This window comes from Scyliorhinus canicula, chromosome 15, assembly GCF_902713615.1.
Source record: "Scyliorhinus canicula chromosome 15, sScyCan1.1, whole genome shotgun sequence".
Lineage (NCBI taxonomy): Eukaryota > Metazoa > Chordata > Chondrichthyes > Carcharhiniformes > Scyliorhinidae > Scyliorhinus > Scyliorhinus canicula.
Window position 1 is genome coordinate 90,886,648 of NC_052160.1, and position 21,835 is coordinate 90,908,482.

At 44.0% G+C, this 21,835-nt stretch overlaps 1 protein-coding gene across 3 annotated transcripts in view; it reads left to right on the forward strand.

Moving 5' to 3' along the window:
* nras (NRAS proto-oncogene, GTPase) overlaps positions 1-21,446 on the forward strand; it is a 72,681-nt gene extending 51,235 nt beyond the window's left edge. For all 3 annotated transcript variants that reach the window (XM_038819287.1, XM_038819285.1, XM_038819286.1), the window contains exons 5-6: positions 8,941-9,064; positions 15,669-21,446. In XM_038819287.1, coding sequence (XP_038675215.1) covers positions 8,941-9,060 — 120 coding nt within the window. In that variant the 3' untranslated portion in view covers positions 9,061-9,064; positions 15,669-21,446. The remainder of the gene's footprint in view (positions 1-8,940; positions 9,065-15,668) is intronic.
* Positions 21,447-21,835: the final 389 nt, after the last annotated feature.

Below are 21,835 nucleotides of genomic sequence, written 5' to 3' on the forward strand. Positions count from 1 at the left end.
TGAAACATATAACTTCCTGGGTGGATGCCAAAAGGATGCTTTCCCTTTGTGGGCCAGAATAGAACTAGGGGGCAGAGATTTAAAATAAAGGGGGTCTCATTTTAGATGGCGATGAGGAGAAATCTTTTCTCGAGTGTCATTCATCTGCGAAATTCTCTTTCCCAGAGTGCAGAGATCAGTGGAGGCAGGGTCTATGAATAATTTTAAGGCTGCATTAGTTGGATTCTTGATTGACAAAGAAGTCAAAAGTTATAGGTAGTGGACAGGAAAGTGGAGGCCACAATCGGATCAGCCATGATCTTATCATCTGGCTCAAGGATCCACATGGCTTCTAATTATGTTCATATGTACCCTGTGGGAGATTTCATGTGAACCACTGATGCGAGAATTGTAACAAGCATCTCGCAATTAAAGGAAAAAGAAAAAAAACAGGCTGCAGCCTTGATGATATTCCAGCTGAAGTCTTCAAAACTGATTGACCTTAGCTCACATCAAGACTCCATGCACTCTTTCTAAGCATTTGAGAAGACAAAAGAGAGCTCCACAACCCCGCCTCCCTGACATCAGACTGCGACAATTGGAACTACCTTGAAGAAGGGAGATAAATCGTGCTGTTAAATCTATCGAGGTATTTCATAAGGAAGACCCTGGTGCACATCCTCCTGAATCACCTATTTCCCGTGGCTGAGGAAATCCGTCCAGAGACGCAGTGTGGCTTTAGACCTTCCAGTGGAACATCTGACATGATCATCGTTGCCAGAGAAGTCCATTCGGAGAACACCATCATTGCATTCATCGACCTGACCAAAGTATTTGACTCTGTAAATAGCCAGGCTATTATGGGTTGTACTCCAGATCTCTGGAGTACGTCTAAGAAACTTCATTGCAATCCGGCAACTGCTTTATGTTGATGTAACTGCAGCTATCTTGAGTGTTTGATCTGAAACAATCCTGTTCAAAATCTGGTCCAGTGATAAACAAGCCTCCACACTATTTACAATCGCCCTATAATGGCTATTCATCATATCAAAGATCAACTGACCTCTGGTGTGAGTATTCCACACTGCATAGATGGAAAACTTAACCTCACCCTTCATGCAGGAATGAAACTGGCCACCATAGACATGCATGATCCATCCACAAAGTGCAACAGATTTGCAAGCATCCTTGATCTCTTAATTCTGCAAACAGTGAAATTGGCCTGTTCTTTAGTGTTGCCAAAATAAAACTTTTTATATCAACTCAGACCTGTCAGTCAAATAGTTCACCTTCCATATATGTTGAGGGAGTCACTCTGTAATACGATGAGCGCTTCCATACCTTGGCACTCCTTCTCTCAGAAGGCCACCATGAGGGGATCCAACACTGGAACAGCAGTGCCTTCTTAGCCTTTTACAAACTAAGGCAGTGAGTGCTTAACAATAAAGACCTCCAAGTCAGCAAACGTCTGTTTCCTAGACAAGTGGCATCACCACACTCGCGTACTGTGTACTACCTTGAGACCTGGACTATGTACTGGAGACACATAAAAAAGCGGTAGAGAAATTCTGTCAGCAATGCCCTCACCGTGTCCTCCGAATTCATGGGAGGATCATCGAACAAATATCTTGAAGCCAGCTCTACAAAATTCCTGCAAAATTATCCAGATGGTTAAAAAGTGTCTCTCCCACCAGGTCCAAATGGACAGTGTTCTGGAATAGAGAAAGAAATGCTATAAAGACACTCTGAAGATCTTCATGAAACGTTGACAAGACTGGGAGGAGCTTGCTACTAATTGTTGAATATGGAAACAACTTGTCTATCAAGCTGTGTCATAGTCCAAAGGCCTTTTAAATGAGGCAGAGTGCCAGGAGAAAAGGAAGCAAATTCTCCACTGCTGATCCCACTGACTTGTGGGGAGTCCTTCCCTTGTGCACAAAGACTTGTAGCTTGTTTAGTGACATGAAGACCAATGGCACAAACTCGCAACTGTGAATAGATGTCATGTTTGAATCGAGGTTGTGCTGGCTGTTCAGCTGAGCTGACTGGTCTTGCTCTCTCAAACGTTTACATATTGTTCATTCTGCCAGCAAGGGAAATGGGGTAGTGATTAGGAGTTTGACCAGAGTGGACCTTTTTTAAATTCCCCTTCTTCTTCCCTTGCCTCTGAATACAGGCATGTTAACACCAACAAAAGCTTCCAGTGGAGATTGAAATTAAATTTGAAACTTCTGACCTGTATATCTCAGTTGTACATTACATCCCCCAGAACATTGTGGAGGGCACATGGGTGATGAAAGGATTTGAATGCTTTTTTAATTGGATTATTTATCCCCTCCATCTGTAACATTTCAACCCCTTATGATTAATCTAAAATTTGAAAAAAGAGTTTTTCAAAGCTCTTGGAAATGCTTCGATTCCAGATGAAGTGGATTTGGAGAGATTGGGGTGACTAATACAGCAGAGATTATCTGCCCTGGACGTTAAGAGGTTGTTTACTTATTAAACCTGATGCTTTAGGAATAGTTAACATGAATGTAATTGCACCCGCACGAGGTGTGAACTACTCACTGAGCACCTGTCTCTGGCTGAAATAGCCGTAACATTTAACACATTGTACTTGTGTTTTGTGATTGACTTGGTAATTAACTATAACGTGTTAGTGCTATTTAACCAATTTAAAGGATTACTTGATTTAAACATGGGTAGTTTAAATGATAACCTCGCTACCTGAGACATCAGGAAAGCCCTGACAAATGTTCTTTAACAATATGCTTGACTGGAATGAGAGTTGAGAATTTTACTGGAATTTGGCAAATCCATAAGAATGTGCCCAAATACAAAGCCATGAACTATATAACTGACTCGATTTCTCCTCATAAATCAGTCCTGCCATCCCAGGCAGCAGTCTGGTGAACCTTCTCTGCACTCCCTCAAGAGCAAGAAGGTGGTAACATCCAACATCCGGTGGCGGCCATGGAGTGAGTGGTCACGCATTTGGTGACTCGCGCTCAAGGTGGATTTTGTTGGTCCTTCTGCACCGATTATAGGGGTTTTCTCTGAGTGTAAACAGTATGCGAGTGCCCAGGGAAGGTGATACTCCTCTGGTGAATCTGGTGTATGAATCAGAGGATAAGTGCCACAAGAAAGAGAGCAGCTGGAACAGGAAAGTTTTTTGTGGTGAGCCACAGGTGAAGATGGAGGAGGGCAATGGAGCTGCGCTGCCCATGGGTTGACGGAGCAACTGGTGGAATCTTTCAATGGAAAATTCCAGCAGCAGAAGAGGCTTTGGCAGACCTTACAACGGTGATGGAGCAGCTCAGAGCTGCGATTGAGAAAGTGGGGCAGAGATTGGAGGCTCAAATTCAGAAGGTGGAGGAGGCGGTGGGGGAGCCTGAGGAGCGGATGGCCTCGTTGAAGACTGAGTTGGGGATGATTTCGCACACAAAAAAAGAGGCTGAGAGAGATGTTAGAAGAGAACTGCTCCAGGAGACAGAACCTGAGGATCTTTGGGATGCCTGAGGGCATCGAGGGAGCAGAGGCCACAAAGTATGTGGCGAGGATGCTGGAGAAGTTGATGGGGGAAGAGGCCTTTGACTATCCCCTTAAGGTGGATTGGGTGTACAGGGCTTTGAGGAGGCCGTCGCAGGTGGGGGACTCCTGAGGATGATGGTGATGCGGTTGTATCGATTCTTAAACAAAAATATCTTGTAATGGGCGAGACAGACCAGGAAATACACCTAGGAAGGGAGTGAACTCCTGGGCGTGGAGTTAGCAAAGAGAAGGGCTGGGTTCAAACCCCCCCAAGACCTGTCTCGTCACGTGGAACATGCGAAGGTTGAATGGGCCGGTTAAACAGTTACGTGTGTTCAGGCATCTGCGGAGTCTGAAGGTGGAAGTGGTGTTTTTACAGGAGGCACAACTGAAGTTGGTGGATCAGATGAGGCTGAGGAAGGGATGGTTGGGGCTCGATATGAAGACGTGGGGGGGTGATGGTGTTGGTTGACAAGAGGGTGGCGTTTGAGTTGGGGAACATTGTGGCCGACCCGGGGGGTAGGTACGTGATGGTCGGTGGGAAGCTAGAAGGGATGTCGGTAGTCCTAGTAAACGTTTATGCTCCGAATTGGGACGACGTAGATTTTGAGTTGGGTTTTGGGGAAGATTCCCGACCTGGACACATCAGTTGATTAGGCGAGGTGATTTCAATATGGTCCTGGATCCGCGTCTAGACCAGTCGAGTCGAGTCTTAAGTCGTCGCAGTGTCAGCAGTGGCATAGGAGCTGAAGGGCTTCATGGAATGCATGGCGGAGGTGGACCCATGGAGGTTTGGATGGCTGAGGGCGAAGGGGTTTCATACTTCTCCCATGTGCACCAGGTGCATTCACAAATTGATTTCTTCATGATGGACAAGGTGTAGCTGATTCTCTGGATTCGGCGATTGTGGTTTCTGACCACGCATTGCAGTGAGTAGATTTGCGGGTGGTTCAGGTGGAGGTCTAAAGGCTGCAGTGGAGGCTAGACAGGGGGTTGTTGGCGGATGAGGGGGGTGAGAGCAGGTGCAGGCTGCTAATCGAACAGTCGTGTGGATTTGAACGACACGAGGGGCGTCACAGCCTCTACGCTGTGGGAGGCACTTGAGGCTGTAGTTAGAAGTGCGTTTATTTTGATTTGGCCGCACAGGGAGAGGGTGGAACGGGAGGAGAAGCCAAGGCTGGGAGCACGGTAGCATAATGGTTAGCACAATTGTTTCACAGCTCCAGGGTCCCAGGTTCAATTCCCGGCTTGGGTCACTGTCTGTGCGGAGTCTGCACATTCTCCCTGTGTGTGTGTGGGTTTCCTCCGGGTGCTCTGGTTTCCTCCCACAGTCCAAAGATGTGCACGTTAGGTGGATTGGCCGTGCTAAATTGCCCCTTAGTGGCCAAAATTACACTTAGTGTTGGGTGGGGTTGCTGGGTTATGGGGATAGGGTGGAGGTGTGGACTTGGGTAGGGTGCTCTTTCCAAGAGTCGGTGCAGACTCGATGGGCTGAATGGCCTCCTTCTGCACTGCAAATTCTATGAGATTTTGATGGTGGACAGGATGTGCTTGGTTGCGCCGGAGGAGGGGTTGCTGAAGGAAAGTCAGAGGCTCCAGATGGAGTTTGGGGTAGTCTACAGGGAGGGTGGTGAGGCAGTTGCCGAGGGCCAAAGGGGCAGTTTGAGTATGGGGAGAAGGCGAGTTGGACGCTGGTCCATCAGTTGAGGAAGCAAGGAGCAGCAAAGGAGATTGGTCGAGTGAGGGACGAGAGTGGTAAGGTGGTGATGGACCCGGAGGAGGTGAATGGGGCATTTGAGTCTTTATATAGGAGGCTATATGAGTCAGAGCCCCTGACTGGGTAAGAGGTGTTGTGGCGGTTCCTAGATGGTTGGAGTTTCCCAAGATGGAGGAGGGGTGGGTTCAGGGCCTGGGGATCCCGCTTGGGTTGAGGGAAGTGATGGATGGCATGGGTGTGATGCAGGCAGGGAAGATCCCCCGGACCGGGCGGGTTCCCAGTGGAGTTTTATAAAATGTTTGGGGAGGAGCTGGGGCAATTGCGGTTGAGGATGTATAATGAGGGAGAGGGGGAACTCCCCCTTACATTGTCTCAGGCTTCCATCTCCCTGATTTTAAAGAAGGATAAGGACTCGGGGCAGTGTGGGTCGTACCGCCCGATATCGTTATTGAATGATGATGCCAAGTTATTGTTGAAAGGTGCTTGCATCGTGGATTGAAGACTGTGTGTTTGGGGTGATAGGGCAGTACCAGGTGTGTTTTGCGAAGTTGTTTGCAGTTGTCGGCAAATGTGCGGAGGTTACTTAACGTGATTGTGATGCCCTCGAAGGGGAAGGAGGTAGTGGTAGAGGTGGTGATGAACACGGAGAAGGTTTTTATCCGGTGGAGTGGGCATATTTGTTTGAGGTGCTGGGGCGGTTTGGGTTTGGGTGGCTGCTGTACAAAATGTACGGTGTGTGTGGACGCGAGTGTGTGGATGAACCGAGTGAGTTCGGAACGAGGCAGGGGTGCCCACTCTTCCCGATGCTTTTCGCCTTTACAATAGAGCTGTTGGCAATGGACGTCGAGGGATTTGTCGAGGGATTTGTCGGGGGGTGCTGAACATAGGGCCTCGCTATTTGTAGATGCCTTGATTTCAGACCCGATGGGCACCATTTGGGGATTATGGAGATCTTGGTGGAATTTGGCCAGTTTTCGGGGTATGAATTGAACATGGGAAAGAGTGAGGTGTTTCTGATCAATGCCTGATCAATGCCAGAGGGCAGAAAGAAGATGAGCGAAGTTGCGATTTAGGGCGGTGGGGGCGAGCTTCAGGTATTGGGGATTCAAGTGGCACGAAGCTGGGCCCAGCTGCATAGATTGAACTTGGCTCGATTGGTGGAGGGGATGAAGGTGGATTTTAAGAGGTGGGATATTTTGCCATTGTTGTTGGCTGGACAGGTGCAGACACTGCACCTTGGTGGTAGCATTGATCTGGGTGGACCAGGACAGATTTTTGGTGATTTGCACACTTAGGAATTTGAAGCTGTCAACCATCTCCACCTCGCCCCATTGTTGCAGACAGGGGTGGGTACGATACTTTGCTTCCTGAAGTCAATGACCAGCTCTTTAGTTTAATTTAGTTGTGGAGGGGAATGGGTCTGAGGGCTTTGTTGTTGGTGCTTTTGCCATTCTCGCCAGCCAGGTACCCTGTGAGCCCAGTGGTGATAGAACATAGAACAGTACAGCACAGAACAGGCCCTTGGCCCTCAATGTTGTGCCGAGCAATGATCACCCTACTCAAACCCACGTATCCATCCTATACCCGTAACCCAACAACCCCCCTCTTAACCTTACTTTTTAAGGACACTACGGGCAATTTTGCATGGCCAATCCACCTAACCAGCACATCTTTGGACTGTGGGAGGAAACCGGAGCACCCGGAGGAAACCCACGCACACACGGGGAGGACGTGCAGACTCCGCACAGACAGTGACCCAGCCGGGAATCGAACCTGGGACCCTGGAGCTGTGAAGCATTTATGCTAACCACCATGCTACCGTGCTGTGATGTCGGCATTAAGCTCACATTAAGGGTGTGAGGGTGGTGTAGGCAACACTTTGGGTAGGAGGGTATGTCTTTGTGGGCACTGATCTGTGACAACCATTGATTTGTGCTGGTGGGGCAGAAGTGAGGTGGCAGCAGGTGGGGATTGAGTACTTCAGGGACTTGTTCATGGGGGCAAATTTGAGGGGCTGGAGGACTTGGGGGAATTTTGAGTTACCCAAGGGGAATGGTTTTAGGTACCTGCAGATTTGGGCTTTCATGAGGAGAGAGGTGGTGTCCCTTCTGGCGCTGCCGCCTCATGGTGTGGCAGCATGACCTGCTATTGGGGAGGGGACGGTGTTGGATATTTCTAAGGAACTGAACGCGTCCTCGTCACGTGCGATGTTAAGCCTCACCTAGTTTAAAGTGATGCATTGAGCCCACATGACTGGTGAGGATGAGCAGGTTCTTTGCAGGGGTGGAGGATAGTTGTGGGCAGTGCTCAGGGAGCCAGCGAATCCTGTCCACATGTTCTGGGTGTCTCCAAGACTGAGGGGGTTCTGGCAGGGGTGCCAGTCGTGATGTCAGAGGTGCTGGGTGTGGGGATTCCGCGTCCAGAGGTGACTATGTTTGATGTGTTGGAAGACCTGGGGGGCGGGGTTGGTGGCGGCATATGCTGGCCTTTGCCTCCCGAATAGCCCAGAAATGGATTTTGTTGGGCTGGTGGGCCTCAGCCGCTGAAAGCAGGGTGTGGGTGAGCAACATGGCAGAATTCCTAAGGTTAGGAATTTGGAGGTTAAGTTCCTCGGGTCTGCTGTGTTTCTTGACCAATTTGAATGCTTCTATCTTGGATCTAATACTATCTCTAAATCCCTTTTTAAGCCATGGTTTGGCCATCTTTCCCGTTTTACTTTTGCGCCAGACACTAATAACCGATTGTTGCCATTCACCCATGTGCTCCTTTAATGTTTGCCATTGCCTGTCCATCGTTATCCCCTAGTGTAAATTTCCTAATATATCATAACCAACTTGTTCCTCATATCACCATAGTTTCCTTTATTAATATTAATAGTCAGGACCTAGTCTCAGATTCAACTATGTCACTCTCTATCAGGTTATGGTTGCTCATCACCAGGGGGTCTCATACAACTAGATTGACAATGATTCCTTTCTCATTGCCCAATATCCTGTATATGATGGCCTTTTCTCTAGTTAGTTCCTCAACATTTTGCTCCAGAAAACCATCCTGTATACGCTCCAAAAATTCCTCCTTTACGGTATTGTGATTAATTTGATTTTCCCCTGGGGGCGGCTTGGTGGTGTAGGGGTTCGATCCCGGCCCCGGGTTACTGGCTGTGTGGAATTTGCACATTCTCCCCATGTTTGCCTGGGTTTCACTCCCACAACCCAAAGATATGCAGAGTAGGGAGATTGGCCACGCTAAATGGCCCCTTAATTGGGGGGGGAAAAATGAATTGGGTACTGTAAATTTATTTTAAAGTAATTTGAAATCTATATGCAGATTAAAATCACCCATAATTACAGATGTTCCTTTATTGCATGCATCTCTAATTTCCTGTTTAATGCCTTTCCCAATGTCGTCACTAAGGTTTGGGTGTCTATATACAACCTCTACTAACAGGGTTATATTTTAAATAAAACCTTTTAAACAAACGTTACTTTCCTCCTCCTCATTCTACATAAAGGGTCGAGGAGATATGATGGAACCCATTGATTGAAAGATCGCTAATGTTTTGTAGTTACCATACAAATATTTCTATAGATTGAAATAAAAATTGTTAATTTGACTAACCATGTTGATGTTTGGAAAATATATTTACATGCTTTTCCTTTTCGTTGCCTTTCATCATATACCTGAAGGAATGTTTTTCTTTTACGATATAGGGAGTTGAAGATGCATTTTACACACTGGTACGAGAGATTCGGCAGTACAGAATGATAAAACTCAACAGTCAAGATGATAGAAACCAAGGCTGCTTGGGGTTAAAATGCATAATTATGTAATTAGGTAAGTAATACTCGTCTCACTTTAGCTTTAGAATTTTGATCTAAAAACACTTTTTTTCCTTCAGTCAGGACATCAAAGAATTACGCATGTTTGCTGTCCTTTTCTACAGCCCGTCAAGAGATGAAAATGAAAATCGTTTATTGTCACGAGTAGGCTTCAAATGAAGTTACTGTGAAAGGCCCCCAGTCGCCACATTCCGGCGCCTGTCCGGGGAGGCTGGTACGGGAATCGAACCGTGCTGCTGGCCTGCTTGGTCTTCTTTAAAAGCCAGTGATTTAGCCCAGTGAGCTAAACCAGCTCATATCCATATCCAGATCATGCTCCATATCCAGCAACTAAAGGTCATCACTTGATTCATAGTTAAAGAAGCTACATTACTAGGGTGTGTGCAGAAAATAGTAAACTGACTGGGAGCACAGATTGATCTTGAAACTGCTGCAATTAAAGTACAGACTTGAATTTGCACCTTGCGTGCATTTCAAAAGCAATTTGGCTGACAGCTTTTTTAGCACACTAGTGAGACCATTTTTCAAATTGAGCAGCAGTTGCAAAGAGAGGAAAACAGTTAATATTTCAGAATGATAACTGTTCTTCCGAACTGGGAAGACATTAGACAAATAGTTTTTAGGCGAGCGTAAAGCCGAAGAAAAGGAGGGTAGAGAAACAACAAAAGGCATTGATGTATTCTTATTCTGTTACATAGTATTTATAGAATAGAAAGAGTTCATTTGGCCAAGCAGGTCCATGCTGATGTTTATGCTCCATGCAAGCTTCCTCCAGCACTACTTCATCTAACCTCAGTAATATATCCTTCTGTCCTTTGTGTTTATCTAGCTTTCCCTTGTTTACATCCGTGGTGGTTGTCTCAAGTGCTACTCTTTGTTAGCAGGTTCCATGTTCTAACTACTCTATTGTAAACCAGTTTCTCCTGAATGCCACGTTGGATTTATTAGTAACTATTTTATTTATGAAGTAGAGTTCTGATCAGTGGAAACATCTCCTAAGGCCACTCTACGAAGGGCCTCTATACAGTCACCTGAGTCTTCTCTTTTCTAGAATAAATGACCCAAGCCTGCTCATTATTTCCAGAGGGGGATTTTCAATTCTGGTATCATTCCAATAAATATTTTCCTGGAGACCAAGGCCGGGATTCTCTGAGTCCGCGCCAGTTCGGAGAATCGCCATTGATGTCGATAATTCCCAGCACACCGCTCCAACACCGGGACGCGATTCTCCGGCGACCGGAGAATTGGCAGCAGTCGACGCGGCACCGGTTGGGGGCAGTTGAAAGAGATCCCCGCACCAATTCTCCACGGTCGACCGGCCGAGTTCCGCCGCTGTGGTTCACATATGGTACCACCCGGCGGGAGCTAGGACCCGTGACCGCGGTGGCTGTCCTGTTCGGGGGAGGTGGGGGGAGGCGAGAGATCAGATTCCAGGGGCCCTCCACGATGTCCAGGCCCGTGATCAAGGGCCACTGATCGGCTGGCTCGCGCGATCTAGGGGGCTGGCCTACATTCTTTCGCGGGGGCCTGTTGAGTCGCTACACTGGCGCAGAAACAGCCACCACGCACATGCATCAGCGCAGAAACAGCCGCTGCACGCTTGCGTGGACCCGCGCCCGCAGTGCAGGGCCGCGCAACACCACTGGAACTGCATGGAGCACTCTGGCCTGATCAATGTTCCATAAATGTGAGCAGTACATCTCCTGTTTTCAATTATCAACCGTTAGAAATAACTCCTGCACTTTGCTTGCCTTTCTTCCATAAGAACATAAGAAATAGGAGCAGGGGTGGGCCATTTCTCCTCCTGCCCCGTCATTCGGTAAGATCGTAGCTGATCTTATTGTGACCTGAACATCACTTTCCTGCCGGCCTGGCCATTATCCTTAACTTTAGACTGTGACCTTTTTTTAAAAATATCCCATACGTGTGTTGCCTCAATGCAAACTCCCCTCCCTCCCACACCAGGCCTTTTGTTCTAAAAGTTGCTACATCTTATTGCAATCTCTCTCGGCTGCAGTTTAATAGCTAATACATTCTCTCTCTCTCTTTAGATCTAACGATGAGCCAAACTGACTCTCATTTAATTTTGTTTTCCCTCTTTACAGATGCTGAGTTTTTTTCCAGCATCCTCTCCTCTTGCAATTACATCTACTAGTTCTCTTTTATGCAATTTGCTTGTTACATCCTCAAGGAACTTTTTTTTAAAAAAGGCACCCTTTCACAAAACCATGCTGACTCTGGTTGACAATTTTGATTCTCTAAATGTCCTGCTACTTGTTTAATAATTGATTCAAGCATTTTCTAACAGATTTAATTCTTTCTCCGGTGGAGTTGTAGCCCGAGAAGGCTCCAAACTCTTTCAGTAGCTTCATGTTCCCTTCCGTGCTGCTTTGCTGGTCCGAGATGTAGAGGAGCAGGTTTTCCGCATAGAGCGAAACTCTGCTCTCTGGATCCCCTTCCAATTTTTCGCCATTCTGAGGGGGATTGCAAGCAGCTCAATTGCCAGGGTCAGTAGGAGCGGGGTCAGTGGGCATCCCTGCCTGGTGTCCCCGTGTAGCTGGAAGTATTCAAAGCTGGTGGTGTCTGTATGTTTGCCATGGTGGGGGTGGAATTGTGCAGGGGTTTCACTCTGAGGTGCATGGAACCTGCATGGTGGCCAGCGCTTCAGTTACTGCTGCCTTTATTTCGACTTTCATTTTGTCTTTTAGCTCCTTCAGCTCTTTCATGAGAAACTTCTTCCATCCATCCTCCTGGGGGCGGGGAGGTTACTGGTCTCCTTCTCTTGGTGTGGCTGAAGAACTCCCCCCTTTTAGGTCCACTGAGTCACTCGCTCGGTGGGGATGTTTTTGTCCGATTTTTGCGTGCTAATTTCAATTGGAAGTACCTATTTTCTAGTTCTTTGGAGGAGAGCCACCTTGCGTGTCTCTGATCAGCATTCCCTGTCACTGGAGGTCCTCAGCCCAGGGATCTCATGAGCCTTAAGTTTCAATTTTCCTATTACTTTTTCTCTCGTAATAGTGATTGTTTTAAGTTTGTCCCTCTGTTTTGTCTCCATTTTCGTCTATTCTTGGGGTGCTTTGACTCTCTTATTGTGAAGACAGAATATTTGCTCGAAGCCTTTCCATTTCCTTGTTTCCCATTGTTAATTCCCCGGTCTCAACTCTGAAGGAACTCGCACATTATTGCTCCTCTTCTTTATGTACTTGTAAAAGCTTTTACTGTTTAAAAAAAATATTTTTTCCTTGTTTTCCCTCGTACTCCAATTTCTCCCACTTTATTTTTTAGTTATGCTTTACTAGTTTCTAAAATCTGGCCTACCATTAAGCATAGCAACATTGTGAGCCTTTTCTATCAGTTCGTTATCACCCTTAGCTTCTTTAGTAAGCCGCAGTTGGTGCATTCGCCTGGTGGAATCTCTTTCTCAATGGAATATATCTTTGGCAGTTACAAAATATCTACTTAAATGTTTGCCACTGCTTCTTTTACTGTCTTTCCTTTTAACCTGTTGACCACTTTAGCCAACTCTGACTTTGTACCCTTGTAATTGATTTTATTTAAGTTTCAGATACTAGTAACTGGTAAATTCCATCATATTATAATTGGTCTTGCCTATTGTGATGTCATCATCATAGATCATAAAATCCTTTATTATGGTTAGTCCTGTTCAGTTTCTGATCCATGGTAACCCCCAGGAACTTTTGGGGTTTTGTCACTCTGAAGCAGGTACTCAACATATTGCTGCTGTTGGGATTTACAATACCCTCTTGAAGTGCAGCCCAGGTCTTGGTATCAATGGACAAGGGACTGTCATTGAGGGACGAGCAAAGCACAAATTAACTTGTTATAAGAAATTCCATAGCTAGGGCAACAGACAGGCATCCCTATTACCGTCTCCTGAGTCCCAAATGTTGTGTTACCTCCCTGGTACCAAGGTGAAGGGGAGCTAGCTAAGATTTGTAAAAGGCAAATCATGCTTGATTAATTTTTGAAGAAGATTTTCGGACTGGAGTGGTATTCCTCGAGTCAGTTCTAGGACCGCCTTTTTTGCGATTATATAAATTAAATGAAAATCGCTTATTGTCACAAGTATGCTTCAAATCAAGTTACTGTGAAAAGTCCCTAGTCACCACATTCCAGCGCCTGTTCGGGAAGGCTGGTACGGGAATTGAACCGTGCTGCTGGCCTACCTTGGTCTGCTTGCAAAGCCATCGATTTAGCTCTCTGCTCAACCAGCCCTAACGTCTTGGACCGTGGGAATATGAAGTCAAATTTCAAAATTTACTACATGCCAAGCTTGGAAAAGTGGCAAACAGTAAGGATGATAAATTGCCTGCAACAGGACATGCGTAGGCTAGCAGAATGGGCAGACAAGTGGCAGATGGGAGTTTAACACAAGTGTGATGTAATGTGGCAGAGGGATGGAAAAAGGCAATATAGATTTGATATCTCAATTCTTACAAAAAAAATGTCCAGGAACACAGACCTAAGAGTTCTTGAGCATCAATCTTTGAAAGTGACAGGATATATCGTGATAATAGTTAACGTGGCATCTTGCGCTTCATAAATTTAGATATTGGGTTGGATGTATTGGCTGTTCAAGCTGGCGGGATGTTCCGGTTCCATTCCGGCGACGAGGGAAACCCCATTGACAATGGCAAGACCCGTAGATAATGGGGCTTCCTCTGCTGCTGAAAAATATGTGGCGGATTGGTGGGTAAATCCCTCCCCAGCCTGAGTACAAAAGCAGGGAAGTTAAGCTGAATTTACACAAAGCTCTGGTTAGGCTGCAACTGACGTATTGCATCCAGTTCTGGTCACCACACTGTAGAAAAGATGTTAAGCCCCTTGAGGGCGCAGAAGGGATTTACCAGCATAGTTCCAAGGATGAGAGTTTCCATTACAAGGTTAAGTTGGAAAGGCTGGGGTTGTTTACCTTTGAGCAAAGAGATTGATGGAAGGTTTGATAAAGATGTACAAGATTATGAAAGCCATAGATAACATAGACCAGGAAATCTCTTCCCATACAAATTAGGAGGAGGCCACTTGGCCTCTTGAGCCTTCTCCATTCCATAAGATCATGGTTGATCTGACTGTAACTTTAACCCCACATTCCTGCCTACCTCAATAACTATTCAGCCCCTTGTTAATCAAGAATCTATCTAGCTCTGCCTTTAAAAAAAATATTCAAAGACTCTGCTTCCACTGCCTTTTGTGAAAGAGCATTCCAGAGACTCCCGACCCTGAGAAAAAATTATCCTCATCTCAGTCATAAATTAAGGACCTCTTATTTTTAAAAGGTGACCCCTAGTTCTAGATTCTTTGACAAGAGGAAGCACCCTCTCCACACGCACCCTGTCAATACCCCTCGGGATCAGAAAGGTTTTGATCAAGGCACCTCTTGCTCTTTTTTAAATAAAAAAAAAAATAAATTTAGAGTACCAATTCATTTTTTCCAATTAAAGGGCAATTTAGTGTGGTCAATCCACCTACCCTGCACATCTTTGGGTTGTGGGGCCGAAGCCCACGCAAACACGGGGAGAATGTGCAAATTCCATACGGACACTTACCCAAAGCCGGGATTGAACCTGTGACCTCGGCGTGAGACCTCTTGCTCTTCTAAATTCTAGTCAATACAGACCCAACCTCTCCAACCTATTCCTGGTATTAGTCTAGTAAGTCTTCTCCGAACTGCTAACGCATTTACATCTTTCCTTAAGTAAGGAGACTGATACTGTACAAAATATTCCAGCCATCATCTCACTAATGCCCTGTGCAACTGAAGCATAATGTTTGTAATCCATTCTCTTCAGAATAAATGCTAATATATTAACTTTCCTAATTACTTGCTGTATCTGGACACTAGTTTTTTAGTGATTCATGTGCTAGGATACCCAGATCCCTCTGAAACTCCAAGCTCTGCAATCTCTCACTATTTAGGTAAGATTTTTTTTATTCTTCCTGCCAAAATGGACAATTTCACATTTTCCCACATCATACTCTGTTACCAGCATTTTACCCACTCAATCTATGTCCCTTTTAGGCTCCTTGCGTCCTCTTCACATTTTAGTTTCCTACCTATCTTCGAATCATCGGCAAATTTTGCAACCATACCTTTAGTCCCTTCGTCCAAGTCATCTATATAAATTGTAAAACGTTGAGATCCCAGCACTGGTCCCTGTGGCATATCTCTAACATCCTGTCAGCCATTGGCTGATTACACAAGAACTTGGTGCACAATTTGATTTTAGGCAGAGATGCAGGGCACCATGAGAACCTTTTTTGTGCCATGAGTGGTAATTACCTTGACCTGGAACTGGGAGTATTGGATGTGGAAATCATCAATTTCAAAAGGAAATTGGAGAGGTACTTGAAAGAAATAAATTTACAGGGATACAGTGACGGAGCAGAAGAGTGGGACTGACTGGATTGCTCTACAGGGAGGTGGCATGGACTCAATGGGCCGAATGTCCCCTTTTTATGCCATAAATAACCCTCAGTGTGTCTCATGACAGCAAAATTGAAGAGGTGTCAAGTTGCAAACAGCTTACTGTAATGTGTAGATCACTGTTTAAAATGCATCTTTTGTTATTTCCCTGCAGGATATATTGGATGCCTTCTACCTAACAGTCTGTGAAAAATACGCAAACAAAATCTGAGCAAAGATGGGAAAAAGACAATGTCCTTCAGTGTGAAATTGCAGATCATACCTGCCCCATTTCTCTTTTTATAAAAATGTGTTGAGATGTAGAATAGGTTTACTAGGTACAGATGCACTTACATGCTCATCTTTCTGTACATTACACTAAATTTACTGGATTTCATTTTTTTAGTACACTAACCAAATTTGTATTGGGGGTAGTGATCAGACAGTAATACATACTGGTCTGATTAGACTGAGTTTTAAAAATATAAAGTGCCTGTTTACTGCAACAACAAAAATTCTTGTTGCTTTGAATCTTTGGGCTAACTTGAACTGTCTACTTCTGCCAAACAGATTTCCAAAGTGTAAACATATATATTTTTTTCTTTAACTTGGCCTGGAGGTTTGAGGGTATTGTAGGCATGTCGAGATCTGCATGGCATTTATAGGGACAGTTCATTTGGACATTCACACCAAGCATTAAGATGGGATACCGAATTAGCGAAACAAGCGCAACTGTGAAACCAGCAAGTGAAATCTTGTTGAAATGTAGCCACAGTTACCTACTACAGCAGGTCAATGGATAGATAACCACATCAACCTGTGCTGGAAAGTTACAATGTGTTTGCACCATGCATAATATGTAGGACATGTTCGTGATATGTGTTCTCTCTTGCTAAATTATTGTAGCCCAAAATAAACAGTTGAGTATCTATGATCCTGACTTAGAGTTTCTGCAGAATTTCTGTTCTTGTAAGCCTTCCTGCTGTCAATTAGCAGTTATTGAAAGTATCACCTGTTGGGAAAATCACAGTGGAGGGATTCGTTCAGAATAAATAGGAAGCTTTGCAGTTCCTCCATCTACAGCATGGTTCTTGAGTTTTTAGGATATTGAATTGTTTTAAAAATTTGAACACAGTTGCAGAGTATCTTATGTGGCTGGTTCTTAACAGCATTGACTTTAACCAGCCCTTAGCTCAAATAAGTTCAGTATAGAGTTTTAACCCATTTTCAATACAGGAAATAAGGCTAAGATTGCTTAAGAATATTAATAGGCAAGAAAGGAGATGACCGATGTGCTTTATTTTCCTTTGTGCCTTACCTGATCTGAGAATGGTTGTTTTTGGTTTACAGTGTATCCATTCTTTACATTGCCAAGCAGCATTATCCCTGCAAACATGTGGGACCTTTCAACTTTCAGGCATATAGAATTCTGTTCTGGTGATGAGATTTGATGTCCATTGTACAGCAACAGGAAACCTTGAAACAGACTTTACTAGTCTTAAAACACATTACTAGTCATAACTACCCTTATGCAGAAGCATTACAGCAACAAAATTGAGTCTTGGATATCATTTCATGGGGGGTGGGGGAAAGGAAGGATCCTCGATACTTTTTAAAGCACCCAATAAACCAGGTGGCACAGTGATGAGCACTGCTACCTCTTGGTGCCAGGGACCTGGGTTCTATTCTGACCTTGAGTAACTGTGTGGCGGTTTGTACGTTCCCCCCCGTGTCTGCGTGGGTTTCTTCCGGGTGCTCCAGTTACCTCGCACAGTTCAGGTTAAGTAGATTGGCCAAGTTAAACTGTCCCTTAGTGTCCAAAAAGATGAAGTGGTTTACAGGGATAGGGTGGGCGTGTGGGCATTGGTGGGGTGCTCCTTCGGAGGATCAGTGCAAACTCAGTGGGCCTTATAGCCTCCCTCTACACTAGGGATTCTGTGAACCATATTCTAACACATGCCCTGAACTGTGCTGCCAACACATTTAAAATTGTGTTTGGTTGAAAGCACCTCCATGCTTAATGGAGTTTGTATCTTTAAATCATTATAATACATGATCCATAGAACCTTAGAATTCCTACAGTGCAGAAGGAGGCCATTCGGCCCATTGAGTCAGCACCGACCCTCTGAAAGAGCACTTCCCCGTAACCGCACATAACCTGCACATCCCTGGACACTAAGGGGCAATCTAGCATGGCCAATCCACCTAACTTGCACATCTTTTAGACTAAGATCAAGTGTCGGATCAAGCACAACATCAGGTGTAATGTCTGTTTTTGTCAGCTTGGACCTTGTATGCCTCTTTTGTGCAGACCATGAATTGGATTCAATTTGAATTGTTTTTTGGAACAAGGAGATAGATTAAGGGCTTACCCTGTCCACTCTATGCATTTTGTAAGGAATAAAATTTTAAAATATAATACATGATTTGGGGGGAAATGTTTCCGATTTGATACATCAATTTTTTAAAATAGCCTGATCAACTCCATAACAGCCCATACTGCTGTGTGACGTCAGATCACATTGAGCATCCCAAGAGGTTGACAATGATGAGCAAACCCCAAACTGATATAATGTGCAATGACAGGCATAAGACGTGCCAATAAGAGCACATTTGCTAATACCTTTGGGCTTTTCTGTCAGTCCGTGCACACTTCACTGCACTCGCAGCCTGTAATAAACTTGCCACGTCTAAAATTATTAACCTTTAAAAAGGAAATGTTACAAGTCATTCATGACATTGTGATTTTTTTTCATAGCCTGTCCTGTTTCTTTAGTGTAATGTCCAAGTAACCACAGCTCAAGATGTCAAGTGTTTTTTGGGGACAGCAAGGCCTCCAAGTGGGCTTGCTGTTCAGCATTAGGAAGCTCCAGAATTCAAATGTTAAATTCTGCACAGGTACCTTGTTTTTCAGTATTGAACTCGCTTGTCCTAATAACTTGCAGCAAAGGAACGGGAGTTAACTATTTGCACCCCCAGCCAGTTCTGCTAGTCAGTGACTGCTCTGCCATATTTTGGTGATTTAGATAAATATTGACAAATTAAACCTGACATTCATCCTGCACATATTGATAACCACTGTTAGCCTTTCACCTGAAAAAGACTTCACTCAGATTTTGCTTTGCTGAGGTGTGATTGCCTAATGATCACATCTTGACCTGGGACTTCAATTTTTTTCTTTTTGTTTTTGTATAACTTCTCCACGTGCTACTAAGTCTTAACATAGGCTTAAGAAGAGAATGTTTGATTTACTGTAAATTCCAGCTGTGTTTCTGCTATCTTGGAGTTTAAGTTTGATGACTGTTTTCCATCTATTCACTGCAACTATGGCACCTCCAAGGCATATGTAGGCAGTATTAATTTCTACTTCAATCTGACCCCCCCCCCCCCCCCCCCCCCCCCCACCCAACCCTGACCACAGCCTCTACCCTCTTCCAGAATGTTCAGGAATTCAGTGGACTGTTCTGTGTGATGCTTATCACTGTGATGTCCTGGTAACAATTGGGAAAGTTTTTTTCCCTCCTTTCTTCAAAGTCCAATTGTAGTAGGGTGACTTTCCCAATTCAGTTGTTAAGTTGAATAAGGCAGCCTCCTCAGTTATGCCTTACAAATTGAGAGGATCCTGGAGTTGGGATCAGCAACCACAAGATCTGTGGCCAGTGTCAAAATTATAGTTAATAGGCTAACTTAACAGGTAGCAAGCTAATGGGTCAGGAGTTCCAGACTGGTTTCTGTACTGTTATTGCATAGCAGGCATGAATTATTCCCACCCCGTGTCACTGATAGACTAGCAAAATTGAGATGCCAAAGGAGCCTACATGTCTGCTCAAGACCTACAAGCAGCTTCAAAAATTATATCTTTCATAAAGTCCTACAAATAATAGTGCCCATAAAGTGCTGTGATGTAACCCCCTCCAACAGGACACTAGTAAATCAGACATTACCCTTTTAAACTTTTACTTGAAAGTTATTCCGAACTTTTCACTGTGTAAACGTTCTGATAATATATGCAGTTGTGAGAATGATTCTATTTAATGTTGACATGCGTTTTCAGTGGTCCAAATCATTCTGTTGAGGCTGCTGACATGTTCTGATGTAATTAAAGTATTAACGTATGTACAATGGCAGGGCTTTTGTTTTGCATTTATCAAAGCATTTGCTATGGTTTCAGACTGATTTATAACCATTGCTTGCCGTTGTATTAAGATTCTGAGAGACAGCATCTTTTTTACATTTTTTTCAGGATTTTGGACCTAATATTTTCACTACTGAATGCACTTTGCAGATGCAAAGTGTTTTCTGTCCATTGCATAATCGCATTTCCTGACAAATCTGTCTCTTTGTATTCAAAAGTTCACAGAACAAATGTTATGTACTAAAAATGTATGGTTAATTATGTTCTGATAATTGAAAAGATGAATGTTTTACCCTGTTTTGATATTGTATTTGCAATCATTGTTCAATACTGCCAGAGCCGTGCTATTCTCTCAATTCCTTTTTATGGACATCTCTAATTTTTTGGGCTTAAGATGTTTTGATAAACTAGCAATGTTTTTACTGAAGAATTTGATGTATGTAATTTTCTTACGTTCTTAATATAGTTTTGGGGTATAATGGGATCTGTTGGCTAAATCACTCCCACTCTGCAAAAAAAGGTGCTGTCTCCCTCAGGCTTGTACATAGTGGAATGGAACTTTTCTCTGTTCTGCTGAGCATGTCCAGTAGGCTCAGTTTATCATGGAATTTGCTTTGTGGGAATACATTTCTGTGATGCACTGCACCAAATGAGCATGCTCAGTGTATTGAGATTCAGGTATAACGAATTACAAAAACACACTGTAACATAAAATGTTTCTGTGGTTTTCGCAGAAAGGCATTGCTTATTTGGGAACACTCAAATTGCACAAATTGTAGCTTTTTAAAAACTCCGCTTTGAATTGTAACCCTGTGAGGAATTGTGGAGTGTATAATATAATTCTGGAGGCGTGTATTTTCTGAATCTAACACCCTTTCAAATGCATTTCAAGTATTACTTGCAAATAGACCAAATTCTTAACTTTTACTGCAGATCTATGTTCTGATTTTCCTGTATTAACAAACCAATACTGAAAGTAGAGCATTGTTATACATGTTTGGATATATAGAGTGCAGGATAATAAGACTTTTGGAATACCGTGAATGTTGCACTGATTATCTCTTCTGTTATTCCTAATATCCACCTGTGTTAACCTACAATAGCAGTGTCCACTGCATGTATGCCATTAAAATCTGGATTGCATTATGCTGGTCCGTTGCTGATAATCCAGATCCTACACTCATTATGTTGTGAGTCAGAGTTACTTGATTGTTCTGCCTTTATATTGATAACTACATAGGTAAGTCACTAGATTGACATTTATTTCTCTGCCCCCCCCCCCCCCCCCCCACCCTGTCCCATACAAATAAAAGTCCATAATTGTAAGTTGGAGTATCCAATAAACCGGGCCAAATTGAAATGGTTCCCAGATTGTTTTGTTTCATACGTCATGGTTTTAAAATTTGGTAATATTCTGAGTGATGAAACAAAATATTTGAGTGTTCCCTTAACTGTGCATACTGCAATTTCTTTTTTTGGTAACTCCAAAGTGTGTCTTGTTAACTCTGAAGTGCTGGTTTGCATTTATAATTGTGAAAATGGCTGGCTGAAAGTATATTTTTGCATGATACAACTGCTTTTTCCCCCATGAAGACATTGATCTTTTTTGTAAATAAGATTGTCTTTTAAACTGGGAAGCTTTCTGTAAATGAAAGGACTTTCTCTGACCGAGCTCTGGGACAAAAGGAAAAGAAAATATACAAAGCACTGGTGACCTTTGATTTCCGCGGTCATGTTTCTCCTGCATGCAGGAACATTCACCATGAGCCATTTTGTGTATTCAATGCAGTGAGACAATAAAAGAGAACTTATTCTGTAGATGACAATTGTCTGGGTTTTTGCCATCATATGTTTATATATTTCAGTTATGGCATAGATAAAACAGATTATAAAAATTCCTGACAACGGCTCCACCTATAGTTTGTTTTCAACTTACTGCATCACTTCTTTTTCTGCAACTCCATTTGCAAGCTACTTGCATCTCTTCTAGGACTACTAACTTCACCAAGCCAAAAATCTGATTGGGAACAGGGTGATGAGTGATCACAGTTTGAGTTGTTCAGCCATGGCTCTGTTGGTAGCACTTTTGCCTCTGAGTCAGTGGGTCGTGATGTGTTGGGCAGGCTGGGTCGCTGTGGGCTGCACTTGATGCAGTGTAGCGAGAGACAGACTTCCAACACTTGATGAGATGCAACACGATTTGATTT